This window comes from Phyllostomus discolor, chromosome 3, assembly GCF_004126475.2.
Source record: "Phyllostomus discolor isolate MPI-MPIP mPhyDis1 chromosome 3, mPhyDis1.pri.v3, whole genome shotgun sequence".
NCBI classification, from domain to species: Eukaryota; Metazoa; Chordata; class Mammalia; order Chiroptera; family Phyllostomidae; genus Phyllostomus; species Phyllostomus discolor.
In genome coordinates this window covers 27,665,346-27,691,088 of record NC_040905.2, presented here as the reverse complement: position 1 = coordinate 27,691,088, position 25,743 = coordinate 27,665,346, and the positions used below count along the sequence as shown (strand labels likewise).

The following is a 25,743-nucleotide window of genomic DNA, read 5'->3' as shown; positions in this document are numbered from 1 at the left end:
TGTTGAGAGAACAAAAAGACAAGCCATGGAGTGGCAGAAAATATTTGCCAAACATTTTTTTGATAAAGGACATGCATTCAGAATAAAGAAATGTAAAAATACTATCGTAAGAAAACCTATTTGCTGATTTAAAAAATGGGCAGAATATTTAAAAAGGCTAAAGATGGTATACAGATGGGAAATACATGCAAAAGCTGTTCAACATCATTAGTCATTCAGAAAATGCACGTTAAAGACCACAATGTGGTGCCACCACATACCTATTAGGCTAAACTTAAAAATAATGATGGTGCCATGCGTTGGTGAGAGTGTGGAGGAACTTGGACTCTTTGTACTCTGGAGGGAATAGAAAGTGGTACAACTAATGTGAAAAATGGTTGGGCATTTCTTAAAAGGTTAAAATATGTACTCACCACTCCTAGTTGTTTACCAAGAAAAGAAAACATAAGCCCATGCGAATACTTGCACCCAAGTGTTCATAGTACTCTTATTTGTGATAGCCTAAAGCATCCACATGCTCATTAACAGGTGAATGGGTAAATGATTATCCATACAATGAACAGCAAGTTATATCAATATAACTATTGATATACACAACATTCACAAATCTCTATGCTAAGTGAAAGACCAAAAATGTACTGAATACTTTCAGTAAAATTCTAGAAAACGCAAGTAACCAACAGAAAGCTATAGAAAGATCAGTGGGGGTGGTGAGGAGGGACTTGGAGGGATTTCCAGGGGGATGATGAAATGGGGGTGATGGATGTTGTGTTGCCTATCTTGATGGGGTCCTGGTATGGCCATATCTACATATGTCGAAACAAATTGTACACTTCAAACTTATGCAATTTATTGCACCTCAATTTCAAAAAGTAATACCGTGTTCATATCGGCTCCCTATTGGACTATTTCGTACCTTTCCCCCTCAGAGTGCCGCTTTTTTCTCCTTTCTCATTTTTGGCTGATGACTTCTATTCCTGTTTCACTGAGAAGATAGAATCAATCAGAACAGAATTTTTCGTAAGTCCACACCCTCTCTGATCTATCACACTCTGTGTTTACTGCTCCAGCCTCCCTTTTCTAGAACAGGTGAAACCTCAGGACCTTTTGCTTTGGCGGTTTGCCATGCCTTAATGCTCTTTATCCAGGCTTTCCCCAACCTCATTTTTTTTTACTGAAGCATCATTTTTAGGGAGGTATTTTGTCTCTTCTGCTGTATTTTTTTCTTTCATATCTATTAACATACTATAGGGTTTATTTATTTTGTTGATATTGCGTGTTTTCCCTCACTTGGGTGTAAGTGCCAGAGATTAAAAACAAAAAACTAGTTGGGAATTATTACTGTATTCTAGAACAGTCCTTGGGACATATTTGGTATTCAACATGGTTAAGTAAATGAATAAATCAGAATCAAAATAATGTATTATGATTAAAATGAAACCAGAAAGCTCTGTGTCATTCTCCAGAGGTAACCACCGTCAGTGGTTTAGCATATGCTCCCAGACCGTCTCTGTGTGTAAACCCACACCCACAGACCCTTTGATCACAGTACAGGAGAGTGCTCCACAGACTGCTCTACACCGTGCTTTCTTTCACAGTATATTTTACAAACATCTTACGTCAGCACTTAAGTAGCTATCCCACTGAAAAATTCTAACTTGTACTCTATTGTGTGGATAAGAATATGGGTTTAACTTTTCTGAAAGAATTAGTTAACCCATTTTATTATATGCTGTGGTAAACATTTTTGTCCCTTTTACTTCATATACTTAGGCTAGAATTTCTGTAGGATAAATTCCTAGAAGTAAGATTGCTAAGTCATCAAAAAATTTTCAAGTGCCAAATTGCCCCCCAAATGTACTAATTTACTCCTCTCTCAACAATTGTTGTATGAGATACCTTGTTTTCCCATTATCGTCCTCAACATTAGTGACTATTTTCAGTTTTTGCTAAAGCTGTTAATTTGAAAACGTGTATTTATTTGGTGGACACATTGGCCAGGTAGAGGAGTCATGGTTGGGGCTTGATGACTTTAGGGAGGGAAGGAGGGTTTGTTATTGGACCCTCCTGGAAATAGCTCACTCTCATTCTCCATCTTCCTGTCCAGAGGTAAGCAAGGGTAGGTGCGTCTCGGGGCCTCTTTCATTCAGTATGGGTGTCAGGGGCAGTTGAAGCAGCCAGCCAGGATGTCCCCTAAACCAGGGTTCACACCTTTTTTTTAGAGGGATTTTATTTATTATTATTATTTTTTAGAGAGGGAAGGGAGGGAGAAAGAGAGAGAAACATTAATGTGGGGTTGCTGGGGGCTGTGGCCTACAACCCAGGCATGTGCCCTGACTGGGAATCGAACCTGCGATGCTTTGGTTCACAGCCCTGGCTCAATCCACTGAGCGGCGCCAGCCAGGGCGGGCAGCTTTTATGCTGCTCTGATCAGCACCCGCCAGGACGGAACAATTTCTTCTATCCTTCCACTTAAAGTGGTTCAATCAGAGGTGGCTTATTTTCTCCTACACCCAGAGTGGCTCAACCACCCTGCTTTGGGAAACCAAGTTAAACAGAATCTTTTGGCTGGAAACTACCCACTGTCTAAACTCTTAAGTAACTAATAAACTGAGATCTGAAGAATGAGCTTACTAAGGCGAAACAACTGGGCAACAGGAACAGCAAGCGCTTCAAGGCGCCGACACTTCCACGTCGTTTGGACAGGCTGCCAGGGGCCCGTGCAGGATGAACGAGGCAGTTGAGGAAGGCAAGGGCCAGATTCCTTCAGGGAGGCTCACGCTGACTGCACGGATCACCCCTCGTGACTTTAACGGCTTCCAAAAAAGGAGAAACCGAGTCACCCGTCCTTAAGTTCCCAGTTGCTAGAGCAAGGGGGGTGGTGGTGGCCTTTGTGAATTCGCTTCTCACTGTCGGCAGCGGGAAAGCGATTAGCAGGCTCTTTTCTCCTAAATGAAACGATCAGCTCTTGCAGTGGAGCCGAAGCCACGCTGCGCACGCGCATTGCCTCCTGGACAACCCACAGGCCACAGCCCACCCTCAGCCAGAGGCGTGTGCGCGTGCGCAGCGCTAGCGGGCGGGGCCGCCCGCGCGTCCCGGTTGCCTGGTTACTGCTGCGCAACAATTGCGCCGGCTTGCGCTCCGGTGCAGCTGGGTCTTGGCCGCTAGAGGGGGCGGTTGGCCCTCATTTTTCGAGGAGCCTGAGGAGGAGCGGGTGGGTCCCCGTGGTCCCCGCCCTTCGAAACCCGCCTCTCTGCGAATCCCAAATCCCAGACCCCGGCCCGGACCCAGATTCCGGACTCCGGTCTCGCCCCAAACTACCTACCCTGGCCAGGGTCCAAACCTGGGGGAGGGCAGACGGGCAACTCTCCGCCTTTCCTCCGCCGCAGCATACCTTGATCTTTCCAGCCTGATCCTGATCTTTGGAGAGCGATGCCGCTTCCCGACACCATGTTCTGCGCTCAGCAGATCCACATTCCCCCGGAACTACCCGACATCCTGAAGCAATTTACCAAGGCAGCGATTCGCACCCAGCCCGCGGACGTGCTGCAGTGGTCCGCGGGGTAAGTACCCGGGACCAGTGCCTGGAAAAGCCCGCGGTCCGCGTGCCCAGGCGAGCTAGTGAATCCTCCTTTCTGGAGCGGTGGTCCCACGCCCAGAACGCTTAGAGTATCGGCAAGACTTCACTTTAGCATCGGTGCTACCTACACCTAAGTATTCTATCTAGGAAGCATCGTGGTTTATTGACTGTGGGACTAGAAATTACTGTACAATGCTCACTTATCTACAGAGTAATAACAGTTCTGTTGTTGGAGAGTGATGTTTACGCAGATAGAGTAAAATTTAGAAAGCATTTGCTTGGGGTATAAAGTTTCTTCATTGTGGTAACACAACAATTACAGACAGAGGGAATCTTGTGGCCATGTTCCTCCTCCTCAGGGTATCCTCCCAGGGCTAGGTACTGGCTGACTGGGAACGACCGAAGTCCTGTTGGGGTTCTCAGCCCAAGGCTGCCATAAGGCTCAACTGTGTCCAGCTTAGTTGACAGCAACTGAGCTTTCAAAACTTTTTGTGGCAAGCTTTCTATTTCCAGCAACAGTCATTCCTAACTTTAAAGTTACAAGTCAACAGACCTTAGAACCATTAAAATAAACCCTTTTGATTTTACAGGAAAACTCTTTGTTCTTTTTCAACAGATTTAGAAGCTCAATTTTATGCTCATAAGAATCAGTATAAATGCAACCAAAATGTTTTAGTAACTAGCATATAAAATTTTGCTGACCTCTAAACTATATAACCAAGGTGAATTAGTTTCCTGTGACTAGTGCACAAAATTTGATGGTTTAAAATTACATATTTATTCTCTTAAAGTTCTGGTGGCCCAAAGTCCAAAATCAGTTTCACCAGGCTAAAGTCAAGATGTTGGCAAGGCCTTGCTCTGTCTGGAGGTTGGAGGGGGAATCTGTCTTTGGGATTCCCCAGCTTCTAGAGTTTCATTCCTTGGATTCTTTGGCTCATGCCCCCTTCCTCTGTCTTTAAAGCCAGCAGTATGGCATCTTCAAGTCTGCCTCTTCTAAGGACACTGGCAATTACATTTAGGAACCATCCAGCTGACCCAGTATAATATTTTCCACCTCCAAATCCTTACATAACAGGCAAAGTTCCTTTTACCATGCAAAATAAGACCCACAGTTTCCATGATTAGGACGTAGACATCCCTGGGGCCCCCACTGAACCTCCCACACGAGGCTCCTGCTTGTGTACCTGGTGCTTTGCTTTCTGACAAACACTTCTGGCAATTGCTTCTGAAATATTCTCCGAAGGTTTTTGCTCGGAAAAATCATGGCCTAAATAAAAGATAGTTGGGACTCATAAGATTTATTGGTACTCTACAACATTCTAAGATTTAATAATTTTCTTGGAACATTAAATTATATTTGGTAATGCTTTAGAGACAACTACTACTTTAAGCTTCCCTTTAAAAGACTTAATTGAGAACTTTCTGAATGTTCCATGGAACTAAGTTTAGAATTTAGGAGAAAAGATGAGCATCACTCATTAAGCAATGTGTGTGTAGTGGACCCGGAGGTGTCCCAGGTCTCTCAGCACAGAATCTGTTAGAATGTTGTTCAGAACAAGATGAATTGGTCTTTGAAAGATTTCGAGGCAAAGATTGGTATTCCAAGATGAGGACACAGCATGTGAACAAAGGGCCTGTGTCAAGAAGAACAAAATAAAAAATAAAAAGAGAGCAGAAAACCAGGGTGCGTATGGAAGTAACTGCTGTGGAGGACTCAAGTGCACGTTCAAGGTTAGCATTCTTTTCAAATGGGATTTGCCAGCGGCAAAGGTAGGACATACAGCTTTGCCCCCCAGCCTGTGTACTTTGCTGTGATGTCACAGTGAGTTGGCTGTGCCTTATTGTGTCATCGAGCAATTGTGCATCATGCAGTAGGATGGAAGCCAGAATTGGTTGAGTGCTAAAAGGCTACTTTCGCTCACACATGCCTCCGGGGAACTAACAGAGCTTAACACAAGCTGGTCTTGTCACTAATGCAGGCTTTCTCTGTCTTGGCTCATTTGACACTATGGCTGGGACCATTTTGAGGGTTAGAGAAAGGTGGGGGCATAGGATCCCTAGCAGCATCCTAGTGTGTACCCACTAGATGGCGGTAACACCACCCACCACCTGTGGTCACAACCAAAATATCCCCGGGAACTGTCAGCACCTTCTCAGGAAGGGGGAGGACCCAGATCGCCCCCTGTTGAGAACCACTGCTCTGCAGGCTCCATCCAGCTCGGGTCGGATTTGGTAGGCTGTGAAGAATAAAGTCCGTGAGGCAGGCGAAAACCCTCATTAGGAACAAAGCTAAGCACGCGTCAGTCAGCTTGGCACCTTAGGTCGCGAGGTCCGCATTTGTCCGACTCTCCGCTGCCTTGTTTTGATTCCCCCTCAAACCATTAAACAAACGGGAGATAACTGGAGTTGTCTTAAAAGCGTGAAAACAAAGTTGAATTTGAGGGGTGGAGAGAAAGGGGTCGATATAAAATTTGTTTTAGCCTTATCAACTGCCTTTTTATCTACATTTTATTACATATGCAGAGATGTTTCTAATTATTCATATCCTTTAAACTATCACCTGTGGCCACCTCCAGCACGCTGGCCCGAAGGGAAGTGAGTTTTGCAGAAGAACCCGCCCGGCCCTCCTCCGCCTCCCTCCCCCCAGCCGGAGGCTGGGTGTGCGTCCTCTCTTGACTTGTTGCCCCAAACATTTCTGTGTCCTCTCTTGTCGCCCATATAAGCAGCAATATTTGGGGTCCAGAAAGGAGCAGTTAAGGGGAAAATACTAGAAAAATAAACAAAAGAACAAACCAGGCAGGAAGAGTGAAGGGGAGGGGAGGGGCAGCCTCTGCCTTAGCACAGTGACGCAACCCTTCCCGGTGGCGCAGATAGAGGGCAGCCCCGACCTGCGTGCCTTAGAGTCGAATGGGCAGCGAAGCCTGCACTCCAGCCCCTGGAAAAATGGCAAGGCCCAGAAGGCACAGTCGCTGTCCTGGGCTTGCAGACAGAGACTGGCAGCGGAGGGGGCGGGCAGTAGGGGAGCTGAGTGGAGGCGTGGGGACGGACCTGCGCCTTCAGACTCCAGCGCTTTACTCCCCAATCACTGTTGGGCGCAGGGTTCGTTTAAGAAAGTGCATGAATTGTTAATTGAAATGCTTTTTGTGTATTGCTGAGTCTTCAGAGATCTCTGTTGTTTGTTAGGTATTTTTCAGCTTTGTCAAGAGGAGATCCACTGCCTGTAAAGGACAGAATTGAAATGCCCGTGGCCACTCAGAAAACAGACACCGGCCTGACTCAGGGGCTGCTGAAAGTTTTGCACAAGCAGGTATCAGAGGGTTTGTAGTACCAGCCAGCTTAACTCGAGCAAAAGCCCTGCCGTCCGCCAGTGCCTGGCGGAAGCCACCACCGCTGGCATCCTTGCACGGTGCTTTCCCCGCCATAACCCTTTGAGTTTCACTTGAGGAGAACTCGGTGAATTCAGTGCCTATCTCTAGTTGAAAGAACCCAAAATAGTTACTCAGGCTTAGATAGTAGAAAAGTGAAGTGTAATTTCTTTTAAATACCAGATTAAAATGCTTAGATGCTACAAGACTGAAATAAAAGTCTAAAAATGTGAAAGTATGACATTTGAGACATGGGGGCCACAATGTGAAGGTGTGTCCATGGAAGCTGTGTGTGTGCTAAAGTGACCGAGTGGAGGACGGCTGTCCTGGGGAGGGGGTTGGGGGGAGGGCTGGTGTCCAACCCTCCAGACAGCCTGGGCCTGGCCCTGCCCTGACAGCCCTGGGCAAGTTTCCTCCCTGCCCACCTGCTGGCTTTTAAAGGAACCAGTTCAGGAGAACTCCACCAGCTTTGGGGCTAGTGCTTGGGTCATGTTGCTAAAAAACGACACCAAGGGTAAACCTTGATTTTTAAAGTGACTGGTCCCCATTACTCATTTTTAAAGATAATTTTTTATTTTTAAATTACAGTTGACATATAATATTAGGTTAGTTTCAGGTGTACAGCATAGTGCTCATTTTAGATTTTGAGGTAAGGGAAGATGAATAGCCATCGAAACGGGGTAGCTTGGGAAAAGACGTGCCAGTATTGCCCAAAGCTTTACACGCAGAGCAGTACTAGCAGATCACTCAAGTGACCCATGTTTTAAAATAGTAGGAGGTATAAATTTATTTTCAGTCTTAAGATTTCTCCCCTGTAACTGTTACATGTTTATGGGGTTGGATTTTAAATGTTTTTATTTATGGAAGTTCATTTTTATCGGAAGAGAATCGTACACCCAATATCAGCACGCCCGGTGTATGAGGTTACAGCGCTGTGCCACGTTTGCCTCATAGTCCTTGCTTAAGAAGTGAGGTGTCGCCGAGCTCGCTGTCCCCCTCCCCGCACGTGCGTCTCCCCCACCGCACGCACCCCCCTTCCCTCCCCAGGGCTAATTCACTGGGTCGTGAATTCCGAGTTCCCCGGTCCCTGCGTGGGGTTGGCTACTTGGGGTATGTGCAAGTATTCACAGCATCATATTGTTTTGTGGAGTTTAAAGCTTATATAAATTATGCTGTGTTTTCTAAACAGTGTAGCCACAAGCAATATGTGGAATTAGCCGACCTTGAGCAGAAATGGAAAAATTTGTGCCTGCCAGTCGAAAAATTCAGAGCCATCCTGCAGTTGGATCCTTGTGAACACAAGATTGAGTGGATGAAGTTTTTAGCGCTTGGATGTAGCATGCTTGGTGGGGTATGTATCCAGAAATAGCGTATTGATAATTCTGTGTAATCACAGGCCTGCCTGAAAAATAACTTAGGTGTTTCAGTGACTGAAGCAATCACATTACTTTAGTGACTTTGTCTCAGAAAAGCAATGTTTTTCAGATACCTAATGTATTTTCAGGATTATGGTTATTTTAACCTACAGAAGTTGAATGCTTATGAATATCTCAATTTAAAAGATGTTAACAGTAGCCCTGGCCAGGTAGCTCAGTTGGTTAGCACCTCGTTCCCAACACACCGAAAGATGTCAGCAGCAGATAAAATATTTGGGTGCCGTTAAACTGTATTTAGGTTCTAGAAAAAAATGCATCAATGACTTTCTATTAAACTACACATCATTTGGCAAAGATAACATGTTTTCCTAATCTATGGAGAGAAGCACAGAATTATTTTATACCTCAGTTAAAATGTATTATTAGTAACTAACAGGTACAGTACAGCTCTGCTGATGTTAGAGTATGGCCCAAGGACTTAGGAGTGAAGACCCAGATGACCCTACTGTTTCCCAGGTGAGGGGTTTGTGAGCCTAGGAGGTCAGTCACTTCCTGGTTCACACTCATCTTGGGTCCATGCATGAGCCTCTTTGATTCAGTTTTAATTTTTAAAAATTCCTTTACGGAATACCACCTGACATGATCACTGGCACTGACAGTAACCAACCCCCTGCAAAGGCAGGCTTTCCTGCCTCTCACATTTCCCCTTTATCACGTATACGAGGTCTGTCCAGAAGTCCAGCCATTGTTAATATAATAACAATTTGTGCGACACTGATATAACCTATAGCCAAGGAGAGTGGACTGGAATGTGCATTGTGAATAATGATGACTTCACTTTCTAGTTGGTGGGGGCACTAGATGTCATCGAGTGAGCATGTGTACTGTGTGGCCGTCGCATTCAAAATGATTGAGCGAGTAGAACAGTGAATCTACATCAGGTTTTGCGTTAAGCTTGAACATTCCTCTGCGGAACCTGGTCGGATGATGTACGAGGCTGCAGGTCTGGGCAGCTGGGGGTCGGCAGCTTCATCACTACACCATGCCCGCTCATGCATCACGTCTTGTGCAGAGTTTTTTGGCGAAACATCCAATCACTGAGGTGATTCAGCCTCCCTACAGCCCAGATTTGGCGCCCTGTGACTTCTGGCTTTTCCCAAAACGAAAATCACCTTTGAAAGGCAAGAGATTTCAGAGCATCGACGAGACTTAGGGAAATACGATGGGGCAGCTGGTGGCAATTGGGAGAACTGTGCGAGGTCCCAAAGCGCCTACTTTGAAGGGGACTGAGGCATCATTGTACAATGTTTCTTGTATCTTCTTCAATTAACGTCTCTATTTTTCATAGTGCATGGCGAGATAGTTTCTGGACAGACCTCGTATATACCCCGAGAAATACCTTATTGTAGTTCTGCTTATAGTTATGAAAAGATAATTGTGCTGTAGTAATCTTCTGGGACTTTTTCATTCCCAGTTGGATTTCTACAGTTATCCACCCGTGTCATTACAGGTGGGTGTAGGTCACCTCCCCTGCCGTGTAACACCTTCTGTGGGGACACGCTGCAATTCGCTGCCTATTGATGGCTGCAGCTGAGAAACCCCGAAAGCCCCGTCAGGTCAGGGGTCGGGCCGGTGGCTGCCTAATGTTGCTCAGTTTTGCTGTGTGACTGCCCAGAGGCAGTGTCCCCGGTCAGCCACGGAGAGGGGGGTCAGCCCTGGGCTCATTGTGCCGAGGGCTGGACACTGACTGACAAGTAGGAAAGACAGCATCGGGGTCACCGGGGGAGTGGGATCCCAATGGGGTGTTGTAGGACAAGTACATTTAAGTATTTAAAAATTTCATGTTGCTTGGTTTCTCTGGAACTCTGTGAAAGCAAGATTTTAGTAGTATGAAATTAGTCTCGAACATATGAATTAATGTTTATGGGTTTGTGCCTCTTAGTTTTGATGAGAAAGCAGAATATTTCATATTTTGGGATCCATCTTTGTAATGTCTATCTCCCTGATTGTGAAAACGAAGCCCCAGACTTAAAACCGCAAGGGATCTGGTTTGGCAGACTGGGCCTCGTATCCATGTGCAGTGCGTGGCACTAGGTGGAGTCACCTTGTCAAGGATGGAGCTTCACCTTCTACACTGCATCCTGGGGGAGGGGTGGGAAACAGCAGCAGGCCTGTCTTCTTCCTGTAGCAGGCGATGTGGGTCCAGCTCTGTCCCCTAACTAAGCCCTTACCGTGGCTGGGTTCACTGTCGGCCCTTGCCCTACCTCTCCCCTACAGCCCCTTCCTGCTGTGGAAAGTCATGGCCCCTGCCTGCTGTCAGGGATGAAGTTCAAGTGTGCAAGACTTGGGGGCAGAGTGGGGGGGGTGGGGTGCTGGCACGCCTGGGCTGCCCCGCCCTGCACAGTGCAGAGATGAGTTCAAACAGCTGTTGGCAGCAGGGGCGGCAGGGGCGGGGAGGCCCCCCCGGAAGCAGGCTCGGATGCAGAGGCAGGGATTCCCCTTATTGATGCCACTGTATACCCACGTTGGCAGGGCAGCTTGGAAGTGCACTGACTTGAAGCTGTGACTTCCAGAGGATGATTCGTGGTGTAGTTTGGCATCTTAACATTTATCTTTATGCTTAAAAAAAAGACCTTCAAAAAGGAGGAAATGAAGAAGTGAAGCAAGACAAGGAGGAGTAATTGAGAACGGACTGCTGCCTCTTGTTTCATCTAGGGTTTCTGTAAAATTGGGATCTAGTCTCTGTGCATCCACAGCGGATGCTGATCCTGCTGCCGCCGCCTCGTCGTCTGCCTGGCTTACGGCCGATACTTTCTCCGTGCTCCAGAGTTTCTCTTAAAAATCACTTTAGTCAGATGAACCAAGTTTAAGGTTTCTACAGAGACTGCAACCCATCCCCCCATGCCGTCACCGCCCTGTGTGGGGCACCGGTTTGTGCTGCGCCCTGCTCTGCCCACTGAGGATTCCAGAGTGAAGGCAAGAGGCCCACACCCCTGGGCCTCGGAGCTGACATCCTGTTACCTCTCCGAGCGCTGAGCTCTGCTCTGGCCATTGTGCTGCAGGCGGGGTCAGGGGCCCCACGGGCTGCCCCAGGCAGGTCGGGTGTGGTGGCAGGTTGGGTGAGGGCTTCCTGCCCTCCCGCCCAGTGCCTCGTGTGCTTACCTGGTGGAAGGATCACACCTGTATGTTGTGACCTGCACCTTTACATTCCTGCAGCACCATCGGTGGCCCTGTCATGTCATCGTGGCTTTCTCAGTCAGTGTGTGTAGGGAATGGGGGACTTGGCTCACAATTTTCTGATGCTCCAAAAATGACCCCCAGGCTTAAAAAAAACAAAACCAAAAATTTTCATCCACCACTTTAATGCTTAAGAACATCGCTGGTGGCGCCTGCCCCGGGGTGGAGGGGGCATCCTCGCTTACTTCCCACTGCCTTCCACTCAGCGTGCCCCAGTTGGCCTCCGGAGCCTGTTCCTGGGACAGCTGCCCTCCGCCCTCAGTAAGTGAGGGCCGCCGCCCAGACCTGTGTGGTGACAGAGAGGAAGGGGCCGCTCTGGGGTTTCTGGGCTTGCCTGTCCCCAGTACCAGTCAGCCCATTGGCGGGCCCAAGTCTCTCTCTCTGTGGGGAAGAGGAGAGCTGGGGTACGCTTTCCACTGGTGCTGTCACTGTGCTCCCATCCAGTCCATACACGATGGTGGACACTGGACATGCTGGTCCCTCCACCCCTTTCCTGGACAGTGCCAAGGGCAGTGTCCAGCCTGAGCAGATTGGCTTCACTCTGGGGCCGTGTCCCAGCCCCTCGGAGAATGTGGGTCTCCCACCCCCACCTGCCACAAGCCCCAGGACAGCGCCTTAAACCAGAAGTCCTGTGAGGATAAGAAAACGAAATGAAGCAGCTCACAGGCTTTCTAAGAATGAGAGCTGGGGTTGATGCCACAGTCTGACATTAAATCTGTCAGCCTCCTGAGCGCAGTCGGGCCGCACCTCGGGAGCAAGACCTTCTTTGTTCTTAGTTTGTCTAAAGGGGTCGGGTGAGACATTGTTCTCATCTTTATTTCCATGCTCGCTAAAAGGGGCGCTTCGTGGGGTTGGGTGAGGTGGTTCTGTGCGTCATCCCGACGGCAACTAAAGCTCTGAAATTGAAGAATTCCGTAGACCTGCACGTGGAAGAGGCTCAGGAGCCACAGACGCCTCCGTGCCCGTGTTTCTCGCGCGTCTGCGCTTCGGTTTCGGATGGTGGCTTGGGCAGGCGAGAGCGCTTGGCCAAGAACAAAGCGCGTGGGTCAGTCACCCCCTCCCCGGGAGGGCTTAGGTCCCTGACAGGGAACCGCAGGAAGTCAGAGGCGGCCGCCTGCCGAGGCTGTGAGCAAGAAGCCTGACTGCCCACCGCCCTCTGGAGTCAGAAATCTGTTTATAGGAAACAACCCTCAGTGCAAAACCAAGCAAGTTGCTTTATGATTTCTTTTGGATGTAAAAATTACTGCAAATCTTACTGTCAGAAATGTTAGCACCGGTAATGTCATCGTGCCTTTGCGGAAGGCAGGGATGCCAGGATGTTTGGATGGGTTTCTTTCCTTAAATACCTCCTCCTCCGGAGTGTTGGGACCTCCCGTCACACAGACCTCGTCTGCCTGCTGCTCGCCGGCCCCCTGCCACTGGTGTCAGATGCAAAAGTAAAGTCCCACGTAATAACATGCCTTGGCAAAGTTTCCTGCAAGAAACACACACTGTAAAACACACAGCTTCAATTTCAGCAAGTCCTCTCTCCAGCACAGCCTTGCAGAGGACGGCTTCGCCGTTCCTTATGGAAGTGCAGTGAACAAGTGGCCCTCCCACTGGAGCATCTCTGGGCTGGGGACTGCTCTCCACCCACATTCCGCCCTGCCCTGAGTCCCAGCTGTCAGTGACGGCAGCGTCTGTTCTGCCCAGCCTTCATCCCCTGCAGCCCAATGCCTGGAATCCTGGGAATGTGGCCCAGTGTCTGCCCCACCCTTCCCTCCCTGAGCCAGCCCAGCAGCTGTTTGCGCGGGGGAGTGTGGTGCTTCTCAGCAGTGCCTGCCTCTGCTCCTGGCTGGTTTACCTTGAGCAAGTAACTCTGCCTCTCTGGGCCACCTCACAGGGTTACTGTGAGGAGGAAGGGGGGTGCCCTGTCAAGCTCTCAGAAGCTTCATCCTGTGCAAGAACCTACCTTCTTTCCCACTGTCTCTTACAAGTGCACTGGGAGGACCTGGTGGAGCTCCTGGAGCACTGGGGAAACAAGTGGCCACGTTGTGAGAGGGTCACGTGTCCAGGACCTGCGGGAGGCTTGCTGGAGCTGAGGGCAGCCACCAGCCAGTCTCAGCAAGACGAGCGTACAGCAACAAGGAAATGAGTTCTGCCCACTGCCAGGGTGAGGCTGCCACTGGTTCCCTCAGCAACGGAGCCTCTGCGTGGAAACCAAGCCCGGGCTCACACCTGCACTGAGCCTGACGAGGGGACCAGCTAAGTTGTGTCCAGACTGTTCACCCCCGGAAACTGCCAGAAAACAAAAGTATTGTTTAAAAAAGAAAGACAGACAGAAAGAAATGGAAAGATGGAAGAAAGGAAGGAAGGAAGGCAGGCAGGCAGGCAGGCCTGGCTCCAGCCATTTGCATGTCCCTGAGGGGGTCAGAGCACTCTCCCCATACCGGCACTGATGCAGGCAGGCAGGCAGGTCCCGGGATTTTCCCTACAGCTGGGGCTTTGCCCTGGGAGCAAGGCCCTCGTCTGCAGTGCTTGCCCATGGATGTGGCAGAACTGCTCCCACCGTGGCTGATGGCAACCTGCCCACAGATGGCCAACCATCTCACAAAATTCCTGGAATACTGACACTGTCTTTGACACAGGCGATGGCCCCCCCACCCCGAATGTGTCTCCTCATGCCTTCATGGCTTGAGTGGCTTGAAGGGGAGAATGGGATAGGTCATGTGCTCTGGAGGCTTAGTGGTGTGGGGTGGAAGGCTTCCCTGAAGATGGTCACCTGGGCTGCAAGTCGAGGATGTCAGCCACGCTGGGGTGAGGGTGCGTGGTGTAGGCAGAGTGAGGTGCCCAGTGCGCAGGGGAGGCAGGCAGGGTGCTTTCCAGAACTGAGGCAAGGCCCAGAGCAAGGGCAGGCGGGCCCTGCACAGAGTCCAAAGGGCAGGTGGGCGTCAGCAGGACCCTGCCAGCCCCCACCCTTCACAGGTGGCCCCTCTAATTGGTAACAGTGTGCTTTGTCCCTAGGTATGTTCCGGGGCCAAAGGGGCTGGAGGGTTCTGCATTGGCTTAGGAAGAATATCTTTATGTAATCAGCTTTATTTATTTATTTATTAATCAAAATACATAGAACCATATGTAGCATAGCATCATAAGTTTTTCAGTGATATAAAATTCATTGTGATTGGCTTTAACATTATTTTTAGACCCACCTTGGATATGATTAAATATGGAGAAGCTTTGGGCACTGAACACAGGGGAGATATTAACAGATGTTCCAAATGGGAGAAACCATGCAAATAAGTGGGGTTTGAATACCCGTGGCAAACTTTAGAGAGTTTTAGTCCTGCCTAAGGCTGGCCTTATTTTGTTGCCGAGGCATTGACTCTCGGCCCTCGTGAGGAACAGCGGAAACACGCAGCGGAGGTTCGGGGGGCAGACGCCACCCTCCCCGGGTTTTCCCGTCAGCCCCGGTTAGAGGGCATTGTCTCTGTGACTCTACTGTGACTCTGGCAGGGAACACAACCATCATTCTTTTGTCTTACCTGGACGCCCAGCTCCATGCTCCCATGTGTTTCTTAACCACTTTGTCTTTTTTGGGCCTTTGTCATGTAACTAGCAAGGTCCCCCAGATGCTAGGTAAATAAATAGGATCAAAAAAGTCAATTACATACTGAGGGTATGTGCTCCAATAGTGCCTCTTTGCCCTTGACTTGGGAGTCACAGTATGTCTTCTCTGGGCCGTAACAGCCTATGACCGCTGCATGGCTGGCTGTCAGCCTCTTCACAACACAGCCACACTGCACCTTCAGCTTTGCCAGAAGATGGTGCTCACAGCCTGTTCTGTGGCGTTGGCAGCGCCTTAACTGTTTGCTCCTGGACTTTGAAGTAGCCAAGATGTGGACACTGGGCGGTGGATAATTTTTCCCGTGAGACGCTAGCATTAATCAAAGTGGCTTAGGTGTATTAAAAAATAATTGAGTATTTGTTTTCGATTTTGGAGTGGTATGTATTCTAGTACTTCTACCATAGATTCTCTTATGCAGTTACTGCTCAAACTGCCACGAGGATCAGGTCATCAGCCCGGCAGCATAAAGTCCATAACATCTGTGGTCCCCCCTCACAGCAGTCACTCTGTTCAGATGATATGGAATGATAATGTGTATGTACACGAAGCCACAGAATGGCACCTCGCAAGATGAAAGTAGGTTCCTTCCTCTCCCTTTCACGCAATCACTGTGCCCAGCCTGGACCTGTCTTTAGAAACAAAGATGTGAGGGTTCTGGGAGCCCAGAGTCGTCTCGGTGTCTGTGATCTGCAGGGGCTGCTGAATCATGAAAGCTGATAGCAGCTCAGCCAACTTTTGAACCTCAATCCTCTCACAGATGGGGACGGTGAAGACTTTGAAGAAGATAGTGATGATGATGATGATACTGCACCTCCTCTTCCAGAACTTTGGTGATAGCATGGTTGAACCTGGAGACAGACTATCATGCTAAATGAAATAAGCCAGGCAGTGAAAGACAAATACCATATGATCTCACTTATAATTGGAATCTAAGGGACAAAATAAACTAACGAGCAAATAGGACCAGAGGCACAGAAACAAGGAACAGACTGGCAGCTGTAAGAGGGAAGGGGGAGGATGGGACAGGTTGAAAGAAGGTGAAGGGATTAGACAAAGAACATACACGCATCACCCATGGACATGGACAGCGGTGTGGGAGGTGTATCTTTAAGGAGATCAATATTCCCACTTTAAAAGTTACTCCTATTTTAATATAAAATTGATGGGTTAAAATTTTTCAGACCAGTTGCACCCTGATGAAACTTTTCCTGTTTATTTCTTTCTTTATGGCACGTATATACTCAACTGGTCCTTAATTTAGATCAAGAACATAGTGTACTTTGGGAGAATTTCTATAAAATATAATCGAGTATTTATTCTGCTAGTGTCTTTGCTGCCAGTTTTAGGAAACCCAAGCATTAATTACCACCCCTCCCCACCCCCATTTGTGGTTTCCAGTCCTTGAATAGTGCAATGAAGCACGTGTGTGAGATCCTGACCAAAGACGAGGAGGGGGGCCCTGCACGCATCCCCTTCGAGACTTTCTGTTACGTCTACCGTTACCTGTCGTCCCTGGACTCGGATGCCTCTGCTGTGGAAACGGAGGCCTACCTTAACTCTCTAAAGGAAAACACGTAAGTAGCCCTCTGGGCTGTGGGGGCATATTGATGATCAGAAGTCTTCCCCTCTCCCACCTCTTATCTCTGACACCTGGGTCCCGGCCGATCTTGCTGTGATGTGATGGGAAGGACAGGCACTCACATGGATATGTCACCAAGTCGTGCCAAGGAAGCTGTGGCAGGAGGCAGCTTTCTTCCCACGAGATTCGGGGCAGTCTGGGGTTCCGTTCTCTTCAGACTTCAGAGGGAGAAAATAGTCCTGTCTTTAAGAAAAGTTTATCTAAATTTATCTTGATTCTTAAGTATAGTGTGTCAAGTGGGTTAAAACCATCGCATGTTGAAAAGAATTCGTTTCTCAACAACGAAACGCAGAAACGGAGCACTGCAGGTGGGGGGCGTGCCTGGGCCCACTGATGCAGCTTCGTCCTCCATTCCAGCAACATTTTTGGGGTGCTGACTGTGTGCCCCATATTGTGCTAGCTAGTGAGGGGTGTGCAGAGGAAGAGCAGCCTGGAGGGCAGGTGGGGCAGTGGTGGCTCCCTGTTCCCCCCGAGTACTGGGGGCCATGGCATGCACAGAAAAGGCTCCCTGTGGGCGGTGGTGGTGCCCCTCGAGGGCTGAAGCCCAGGAAGCCTGTTGATTACAGGGGAGGAGGCTCCGGGTGAGGCAGGACTGACCAGCAGGACTGACCGGCTCCCTCAGGCTCTGCGGGGGAGGGAGGGAGGGAGGAAGGAAGGGACTGGGTGGGGCTGTGCTCCAAGGCCTTCTGGTACCTCCTGGGCCACTGCCCGCAAGTGCCCAAGCCTCACACCTTCCGTCAGGAGCTATGGGCCCCAGCACATGATCTCAGAGTGCCTGCTCTGTGCCAGGGATGTGGTCCACGGATCAGGTCACCCCGTGCCCCGTGGGGCTGCAGTCCTGGGGACACCAGACACACAGATCCCCAGACAGAAGGTGGGCTCCAGGGCCATGAGGGCCAGAGAGCCCAGGGATGGGGGCTGGACTAGGAGGATGCACATCCCCTTGGGCCCCTGAGGAGCCCCACCTGGCAGGTGCACGATCACTGCCCAGACGCACATCCCCTCCTACTCCCCTAAAACCTTCCATGTCTGGGATGCCCCATTGAGCCCTGGGCCAGCTCCTCCCTCACTTCCTACCCGACAGAACCCTGGCATCCCCACAGCCCTCGCTCTTTGTCCTTCCCAACCCATTTCCTCTCCTCCTTCCTTCAAAATCACATCCCCTCTGAGGCCCCTGGCACCTGACTGTGCCTCCAGACTCCATAGTCCACTGTCTTTTCTCTCATCTGTCATCTGCCAATTTTGTAAGCACTTCCTTGTGGTTCCTCGGTTCTTTATTCCTCTCCCTGTCACTCCTGACATTAGCAGGCCCTTGGGTGGCCCAACACTCTGCCCTCTTGGGCCTCCATCTTGGCTCACAGTCTCCTCCTCTGCAGCCACCCTTCCCTTAGTCCCTCCTGGGTCTCTTTCTCCCACACCTGTGCCGCAGCCCCTCCTGCCTTCCTGGGCCGCCCCCAGGCCCTCAGCAGACACAGCCCAACCTGGAGCCTGGTGCGATCTGCACCCTGCCCAGCATGTCACCAGTCTCCCCCAGCCTGCCCTTCACACCACTGACAGGCCACAGCAGGGGGACTGGTGTCCTCCTACCACCAGACCTACCAGCCTCCCATATCTGACTCGGGGTCCATCCCCTCAGCCCGCTTCCCTCCTCTCGAGTGGTGGGGGGCAGTCTGTGCCCTCGAAGAGAGCTGCCCCCACTGTGCCTGCCATGGGACACCACCAGTGTCATCCTCGCACCTGGCTGGGCTGGAAAACCGGGAGCCCTGGCTGAGGAGATTCCCGGGGTTGGCGGGGGTACGGCCGTGGGGTAGCACTGCCAGGACCTAGCCTGAGAGGCTGGGGAAGCCACTGGAAGTTTACAGCAGCCTCTCGTTGCCAGAAGGACCCTGGCCTGCTGTGTCCTACCTAAGGCGTAAGCCCACATAAAATTCCACTCCGTGATTTTCTCTCATCACTTGGTTAATGGTGCTTCCGAGCTGTGGACAGGAACTCCAGCTGGCCGTCATTCTCCGTGGCTTAAGGAGAAGGGTGGCAAGTGGCCAGGGTGACAGGCGTCATTCTCCAATGTTCCACTGTTCTCTCGGCAGCCACGCGAGACTGCTCCAAGTGTGACTCCCCTGGGCCTGTAGGAGGTCGCTACTTTTCACAGTAAAATACGATTTAGAACCACTCCTAACTGTGCCCCTTTTACTTTTAAAATGTGAGCCCTAAAGACAGGTCTCATTTTTCCCACTGGCACTGCACATCAACATTGTTATAGTTCAGTGTTATTACAGTGTATCTACTGATGTCGACAATAGAAGTTTACTCATGTCTGCTGTCGTTCAAGAAATAAAATATCTAAAAATAGAAAAATCAAAAGATTCTATTGTCAGTGCCAAAGCTTCATAGGCTTAAGACAGTTCTTAAACTTTCACTGAATTAAATTTTTAAATGGAAGGGTACCTTTGTTAATCAGTGATTAAAATCTGGGTTGTCAATAAAGAAAAACCTTGAAATACAGTGCCGATTTTTTTGGCATTTAAAAAAATAAAGTTTACTGCAGTATTACTTGAAATAACAACAACAAAAGACAGGTGAGGAATATTTGTCAGACGGATGCATGTGAAATATGGTACGTCCATTCACGGGAATTCCATAAGGTTGTTAAAATGAGACAGATTTGTTGTGCTTCAAGACACAGCAGTAAATATAAAATGCAAGATACAGAACAGTAGAATAGCCCATTTGTGTAGTTAGAAACACTTTTATCAGAAGAGTGGCAAACAATTTTTAATGGTGATAATCTTTCAGGGTTAAGAAGATTAATTTACATTTTATACCTTTCTATACTGTGTTAAGTTTGTACAAATGTATGATTTATATTGATTTTAAAGGTAAACAACATTTCAATACTTTTAATGCATAGCTAGTAACACGGAAAAATGCTCAGAAGCAAGGGGTAAAGTAACATTTACATGGTGATTCTTTTTTTTTTAAAGATTTTTATTTATTTATTTTTAGGGAGAGAAGGGAGGGGGGAGAGAGAGACAGACAGACAGACAGATATCAATGTGCGGTTGCTGGGGGTTATGGCCTGCAACCCAGGAATGTACCCTGGCTGGGAATCGAACCTGAGACACTACATGGTGATTCTTTATAGATAAATTTCTGACATGAAGAATAGAAAGAAGAAGTAAAATAGAATTACTATAGTCAAGCTGCTAAATTAACTAACACCAAGTAGGTTGGGGCACGAAGTAACAATTCTATCCCTGTTTTAACAAGCCTGGGAACTTCAACTTTGAACTTGCCAGTCCTACATCAATGCCTGCATATATATGCATGAAACCTCCAGATAAACCTCTGATTACCCCCGCAGGACTAAGGGAAGAATGTTCACATACCCAGACTGCCTGAAATCCATTATGCAGGCCAACAGTCATTTAGGGGATTATCATCTCAGACCAATCCAGAGACTAAGAATTCAGAACTGATTCTTCTCAAGAATGTACATTTCCCCATAAGAACTCTTAGTTGCTCTTTCTTCTTTGCTGCACTGGGTATTGCCTAATTGTATTTCTGGTGTGCAAACCCTAAGGCCCTTGAAAAAAATCTTCGTCATTCCTTTTTAACCAAAGCCTCCTGATTTCAGTTATGCTGAAAAGTTAACATGCCTATCGCCAGATAACAGGCTTGTGGCTTACTTTAACATTTTTTTTAATGCTTTTCTATATTTTTCAATATCTTAAAATGAGAGTGCAAACTTTTAATACCAAAAATTAAAAAAATAAGTATCTTCAAAAACAGAGATGAACAGGATGATCTCCATGCCAGGTAACACTCAAAACCTCAAAGACACAAAAATCGAACATGGACAGTCCTGAGATGGCTGCTTTTTAGTTAATTTCATGGAGCTCTTTAAGCAAAGGATTTCACTGTGACTGAGACAAGGGAGAGATTAGTAAAGGCAAGAAAAAAATGCCATTTAGTACGTTATTAAGTAAAGAAAAGGTTGAAATTCAAGTCAGTGGGAGCACCAAGAGATAGAAAACTATGATGAAATTACATTAAGAAAAATGTTTTTCTTCTTCCCTTTTTTTCAATTTTTATTTGTGTTTTTTCACCACCCTCATTCCTACTCCCCTTTGGCTTTGTCCATGTGTCCTTTATACATGTTCCTGACAACCCTCCCTGCTTTTCTCCCCATTATCCCCTCCCACCTCCCCTCTGGTTACTGTCAGTTTGTTCTTAATTCCAATGTCTCTGGTTATATTTTGCTTGCTTGTTTGTTTTGTTTATTAGGTTCCACTTATAGGTGAGATCATATGGTATTTGTCTTTCACTGCCTGGCTTATTTCGCTTAGCATTATGCTCTCCCGTTCCATCCATGCTGTCACAAAGGATAGGAGCTCCTTCTTTCTTTCTGCTGCCTAGAATTCCATTGTGTAAATGTACCATAGTTTTTTGATCCATTCATTTACTAATGGGCACTTAGGTTGCTTCCAGCACTTGGCTGTTGTAGATTGTGTTGCTATGAACATTGGGGTGCATAGGTTCTTTTGAATTGGTGTTTCAGGGTTCTTAGGATATAATCCTAGCAGTGGAATTGCTGGGTCAAAAGGCAGTTCCATTTTCAGTTTTCTGAGGAAATTCCATACTGTTTTCCTCAGTATGGAGGAAAATACTGGTGCATACTGGCTGCACCAGTCTGCAATCCTACCAACAGCGTACTAGGGTTCCCTTTCCTGCACAACCTCATCAGCACTTGTTTGCTGATTTGGTTATCATGGCCATTCTGACTGGTGTGAGGTGGTATCTCATTGTGGTTTTAATTTGCATCTCTGCTGAGTGATGTTGAGCATCTTTTCATATGTCTCTGGGCCCTCTGTATGTCCTCCTTGGACAAATGTCTGTTCAGGTCCTTTGCCCATTTTTTAATTGGGTTGTCTTCCTGGAGTGGAGTCAAGTGAGTTCTTTATATATTTTGGAGATCAAACCCTTATCTGAGATATCATTGGAAAATATATTTTCCCATATGGTTGGTTCCCTTTTCATATTCCTGATGTTTTCTTTAGCCATTCATAAGCTTTTTATTTTGATGAGATCCCATTTGTTTCTTCTTTCCTTTATGTCCCTAGCTCTAGGGCACATATTGGTGAAAATATTGCTGTGTAGAATATCTGAGATTTTCCTGCCTATGTTTTCCTCTAGGACTTTTATGGTGTCACAACTTATATTAGGGTCTTTTATCCATCTTGAGTTCATTTTTGTATATGATGTAAGTTGGTGGTTGAGTTTCATTTTCTATATATCTCAACACCATTTGTTGAAGAGGCTATTTTTATTCCATTTTATACTTTTGCCCCCTTTGTCAAATATTAATTGACCATAGAGACATGGGTTTGTTTCTGAGGTCTCTATCCTGTTCCATTGATCTATGCATCTGTTCTTATGCCAGTGCCAGGCTGTTTTGATTACAGTGGCCTTGTAATACAGTTTGATATCAAGTATTGTGATCCCTCCTCTTTTGTTCTTAAAATTGCTGTTGCTATTTGGGGTCATGTATGGTTCCATACAAATTTTTGAAATGTTTGTTCTTTATCTGTGAAATATTTCATTGGTATTTTAATAAGGATTTTGTTGAATCTATAAATTGCTTTGGGTAGTATGGACATTTTGATGATGTTAATTCTTCCGACCCATGAACACAATACATGCTTCCATTTGTTTGTGTCTTCCTTAATTTCTTTCTTCATGGTTGTGTAGTTTTCTGAGTACAGGTCTTTTATCTCCTTGGTTAGGTTTATTCCTAACTGAGGTCCTTTATTTTTCTTGTTGCTATATCAAATGGGATTTTTTCCCTGATTCTGTGTCTGATATTTCATTGTTGTACAAAAATGCCTTCTGAGTATTGATTTTGTATCCTTCTGTTTTGCCAAATTTACTTACTTGGTTGAGTAGTTTTTTGGTGGAGTCTATAGGATTTTCTATGTACACTATCATGCCATCTGCAAACAATGACAGTTTTCCTTCTTCCTTTCTAATTTGGATGCCTTTTATTTCTTTTTATTGTCTGATTGCTGTTGTTAGGACTAGTACCGATTTTTTTACCTAGAAATAAATGCCAATTTTTAAAATAAAAAATAGAATGCTTTAATTTTTGAGGTAAGAATTATTGATTAGAGATCATAAGTAATTTTAAGGTAAAATTTTAAAATTATATTGCATTTAAATTATATTTAAATTATACTAACTTATATTGTTTCATAAAATTAGTATTGTATTGTGAGAAATTACTAATACGTGTCTTTATCTGTTTCTATTTTAGAGCTTCTAGAAAGAATGGCATGATAGGACTTGTGGATTTCTTAATTCCACAGAGGAAAATTTAAAAAACCTCAAACAGAAAACTCAGAAGATATGCCACTAATACAGAGAAGAACACATTTTAATGTCAAAAGAGTGTTTTTCAAAAACTTGGCACCAATTACAACCTGTCATTAACCACATGCATCCATTGTGTGAGTTTCTGTGGTAACGGAATGTGACCAGTGCATCTGGGGGGGCAGGGTCTATTTAATGATTGCTCTTCATTATGTTCTTGTAGGAACCTTAAAGGCAAATCCTTTCCAGCAGTAAAATGATTTAGGTGAGTAAGGCCATCTTTTTGGAAGCTACAGAGTATGGAGGGGGATGGGCAGTTTAAAAATGGCCGTTCTTTTTCTTCACTGGAAACTTGACCAGCAGGACAAAGATGCTCTTTACTCCCTGGGGGTGCACCTAAGACTGGCCAGGAAGAGCATCTTCGGTGAATCTAGGTCTTGTCTGGGAAAGGCGGGCCTAGGAATTCGTGTTGCTCAAAGGGCAGCCATGGCCATGAAGCAAACTGGACAAACTATTGGTCCACTGAACAGGAGTAAGCATCCAAATCCTTTACTTGCATTCCCTATATACAGTCTTATACACAACATTAGAACCAGTAGAACACTCAATGTAAGGAAATACATTCATCTTGAATAATTTTTCTGAGAGCTTGGAAATGGTTTGGCTCATTGCTTCTCTGCACATTGGTCACCATGCCAGTCAATGTTATCAGTGTTCCAAGACTCGTGAAAACCCAAAGTTAACTAATGGCCATGTTTTGCATGGCTCAAATGTTTTCCTGTTATCTGAAAGAGTTGTTTTTTGCACTGAAATGTTTAAAGGGTGTTTTCATCTCAATACTAAATGTCCTTATTTGAGATGGTCATTTGGACTTTTTTTTGGTCACCCTCCCAGTAAATAGACAACACATAGAGATTATTCATAAATTTACAAGTAGCTTTTAGAGTTTTTAAAAGCTTTTACAATTTTTTTCCTGCTTAAAACTTCTAATAGTTTCTGATTGCCCTTTTTTTCTTTTTAAAGTGTATTTTATTGATTATGCTATTAAGTTGTCCCATATTTTTCTCTCCTTTATCTTTCTCTGCCCTGCACCACCCCACCCTCCAGCATTCCCCACCCCTTAGTTCATGTCTATGGGTTGTACATATAAGTTCTTTGGCTTCCCCATTTCCTATACTATTCTTAACCTGCCCCTGTCTATTTTATGCCTACCAATTACACTTCTTATTACCTGTAACTTTTTCCCCCATTCTCTCCCTCCTCACTGATAACCCTCCATGTGATCTCAATTTCTGTGATTCTGTTCCTGTTTTAGTTGTTTGCTTAGTTTTTGTTTTTGTTTCTTAGGTTCAGTTGTAGATAGTTATGAGTTTGTTGTCATTTTATTGTTCATAGTTTTTGATCTTCTTTTTCTTCTATAAGACTCTTTAACACTTCATGTAATAATGGCTTGGTGATGATGAACTTCTTTAACTTTAACTTATCTGGGAAGCACTTTATCTGCTCTTCCACTCTAAATGATAGCTTTGCTGGATGGAGTATTCTTAGATGTAGTTCCCTGCCTTTCATGACTTTGAATGTTCCTTTCTAGCCCCTTCTTACCTGCAGGGTTTCTTTTGAGAAGTCAGATCATAGTCTTATGGGAACTCCTTTGTAGGTAACACTCTCCTTTCCTCTTAATACTTTTAAGATTCTCTCTTTATCTTGAATCTTGGGTAATTATGATGTGTCTTGGTGTGTTTCTTCTTGGATCCAACTTCTTTGGAACTCTCTGAGCATCTTGAACTTGCATGTCTAATTCCTTTGCCAGATTGGGAAAGTTCTCCTTCATTATGTTTTCAAATAAGTTTTCAATTTCTTGCTCTTTCTCTTCTCTTCCTGGCACCCCTATGGTTTGGATGGTGGAATGTTTAAAGTTGTCCCAGATGTTCCTCAGCCTCTTCTCATTTTTTAAAAATTCTTATTTCTTCATTCTGTTCTGGTTGAATATTTATTTCTTCTTTTGGTTCCAAATCGTTGATTTGAGTCCTGGTTTCTTTCCCTTCATTGTTGGTTCCCTGTATATTTTCCTTTATTTTACTTTGAATAGCCTTCATTTCTTCATTTTTCGACCAAACTCAAAATTTCTGTGAGCATCTTAATGACCAGTGTTTTGAACTCTGCATCTGATAGGCTGTCTATCTCCTCATCACTTAGTTCTTGGTTCTTAGTTCTTAGTTCTTAGTTCTCTGGAGTTTTGATCTTTCATTTGGGCTGTATTTCTTTGTCTCAATGTACCTGTTACACTGTAAGGGGAGGAGCCTTAGGTATTCGCCAGGATGGAGCAACCCAGGTTGCTGTGTTGTGGTGTTGCATTTGGAAGAGGGGTCACAGAGGGAACAATGCCACTTGCTTGGTTCTTGCCCCACTTGCTGTCACTGCCCTTGCTTCCCACAAGCAGATTGTGTCCTTTCAGCTGCTGATTTCCAGGTAGGTGGGCTTGTGTACATTCTAGGACTCTGTGGGTCTCTTCAATGGACTCGCCTAGGAGACTGGGAATTTCTCTGATAGCTGCAACCCCCACAGGTTTGTACAGC

General features: G+C 46.4%; 1 protein-coding gene across 2 annotated transcripts; it reads left to right on the top strand.

The window, feature by feature from the left end:
- Positions 1 to 3,098: 3,098 nt before the first annotated feature.
- On the top strand, positions 3,099 to 23,293 carry ROPN1L (rhophilin associated tail protein 1 like). Of its 2 annotated transcripts, none has more exons than XM_036020268.1 (6): positions 3,099 to 3,214; positions 3,390 to 3,563; positions 6,764 to 6,887; positions 8,135 to 8,296; positions 16,561 to 16,736; positions 23,112 to 23,293. In XM_036020268.1, the coding sequence occupies exons 2-6, from the start codon at positions 3,433 to 3,435 to the stop codon at positions 23,173 to 23,175; spliced, it is 657 nt and encodes a 218-aa protein (XP_035876161.1). In that variant the 5' UTR covers positions 3,099 to 3,214; positions 3,390 to 3,432; the 3' UTR covers positions 23,176 to 23,293. The 2 variants fall into 2 exon arrangements, with proteins under 2 accessions (XP_035876161.1, XP_035876162.1); XM_036020269.1 differs by having other exon boundaries at positions 3,103 to 3,214; positions 3,409 to 3,563.
- Positions 23,294 to 25,743: the final 2,450 nt, after the last annotated feature.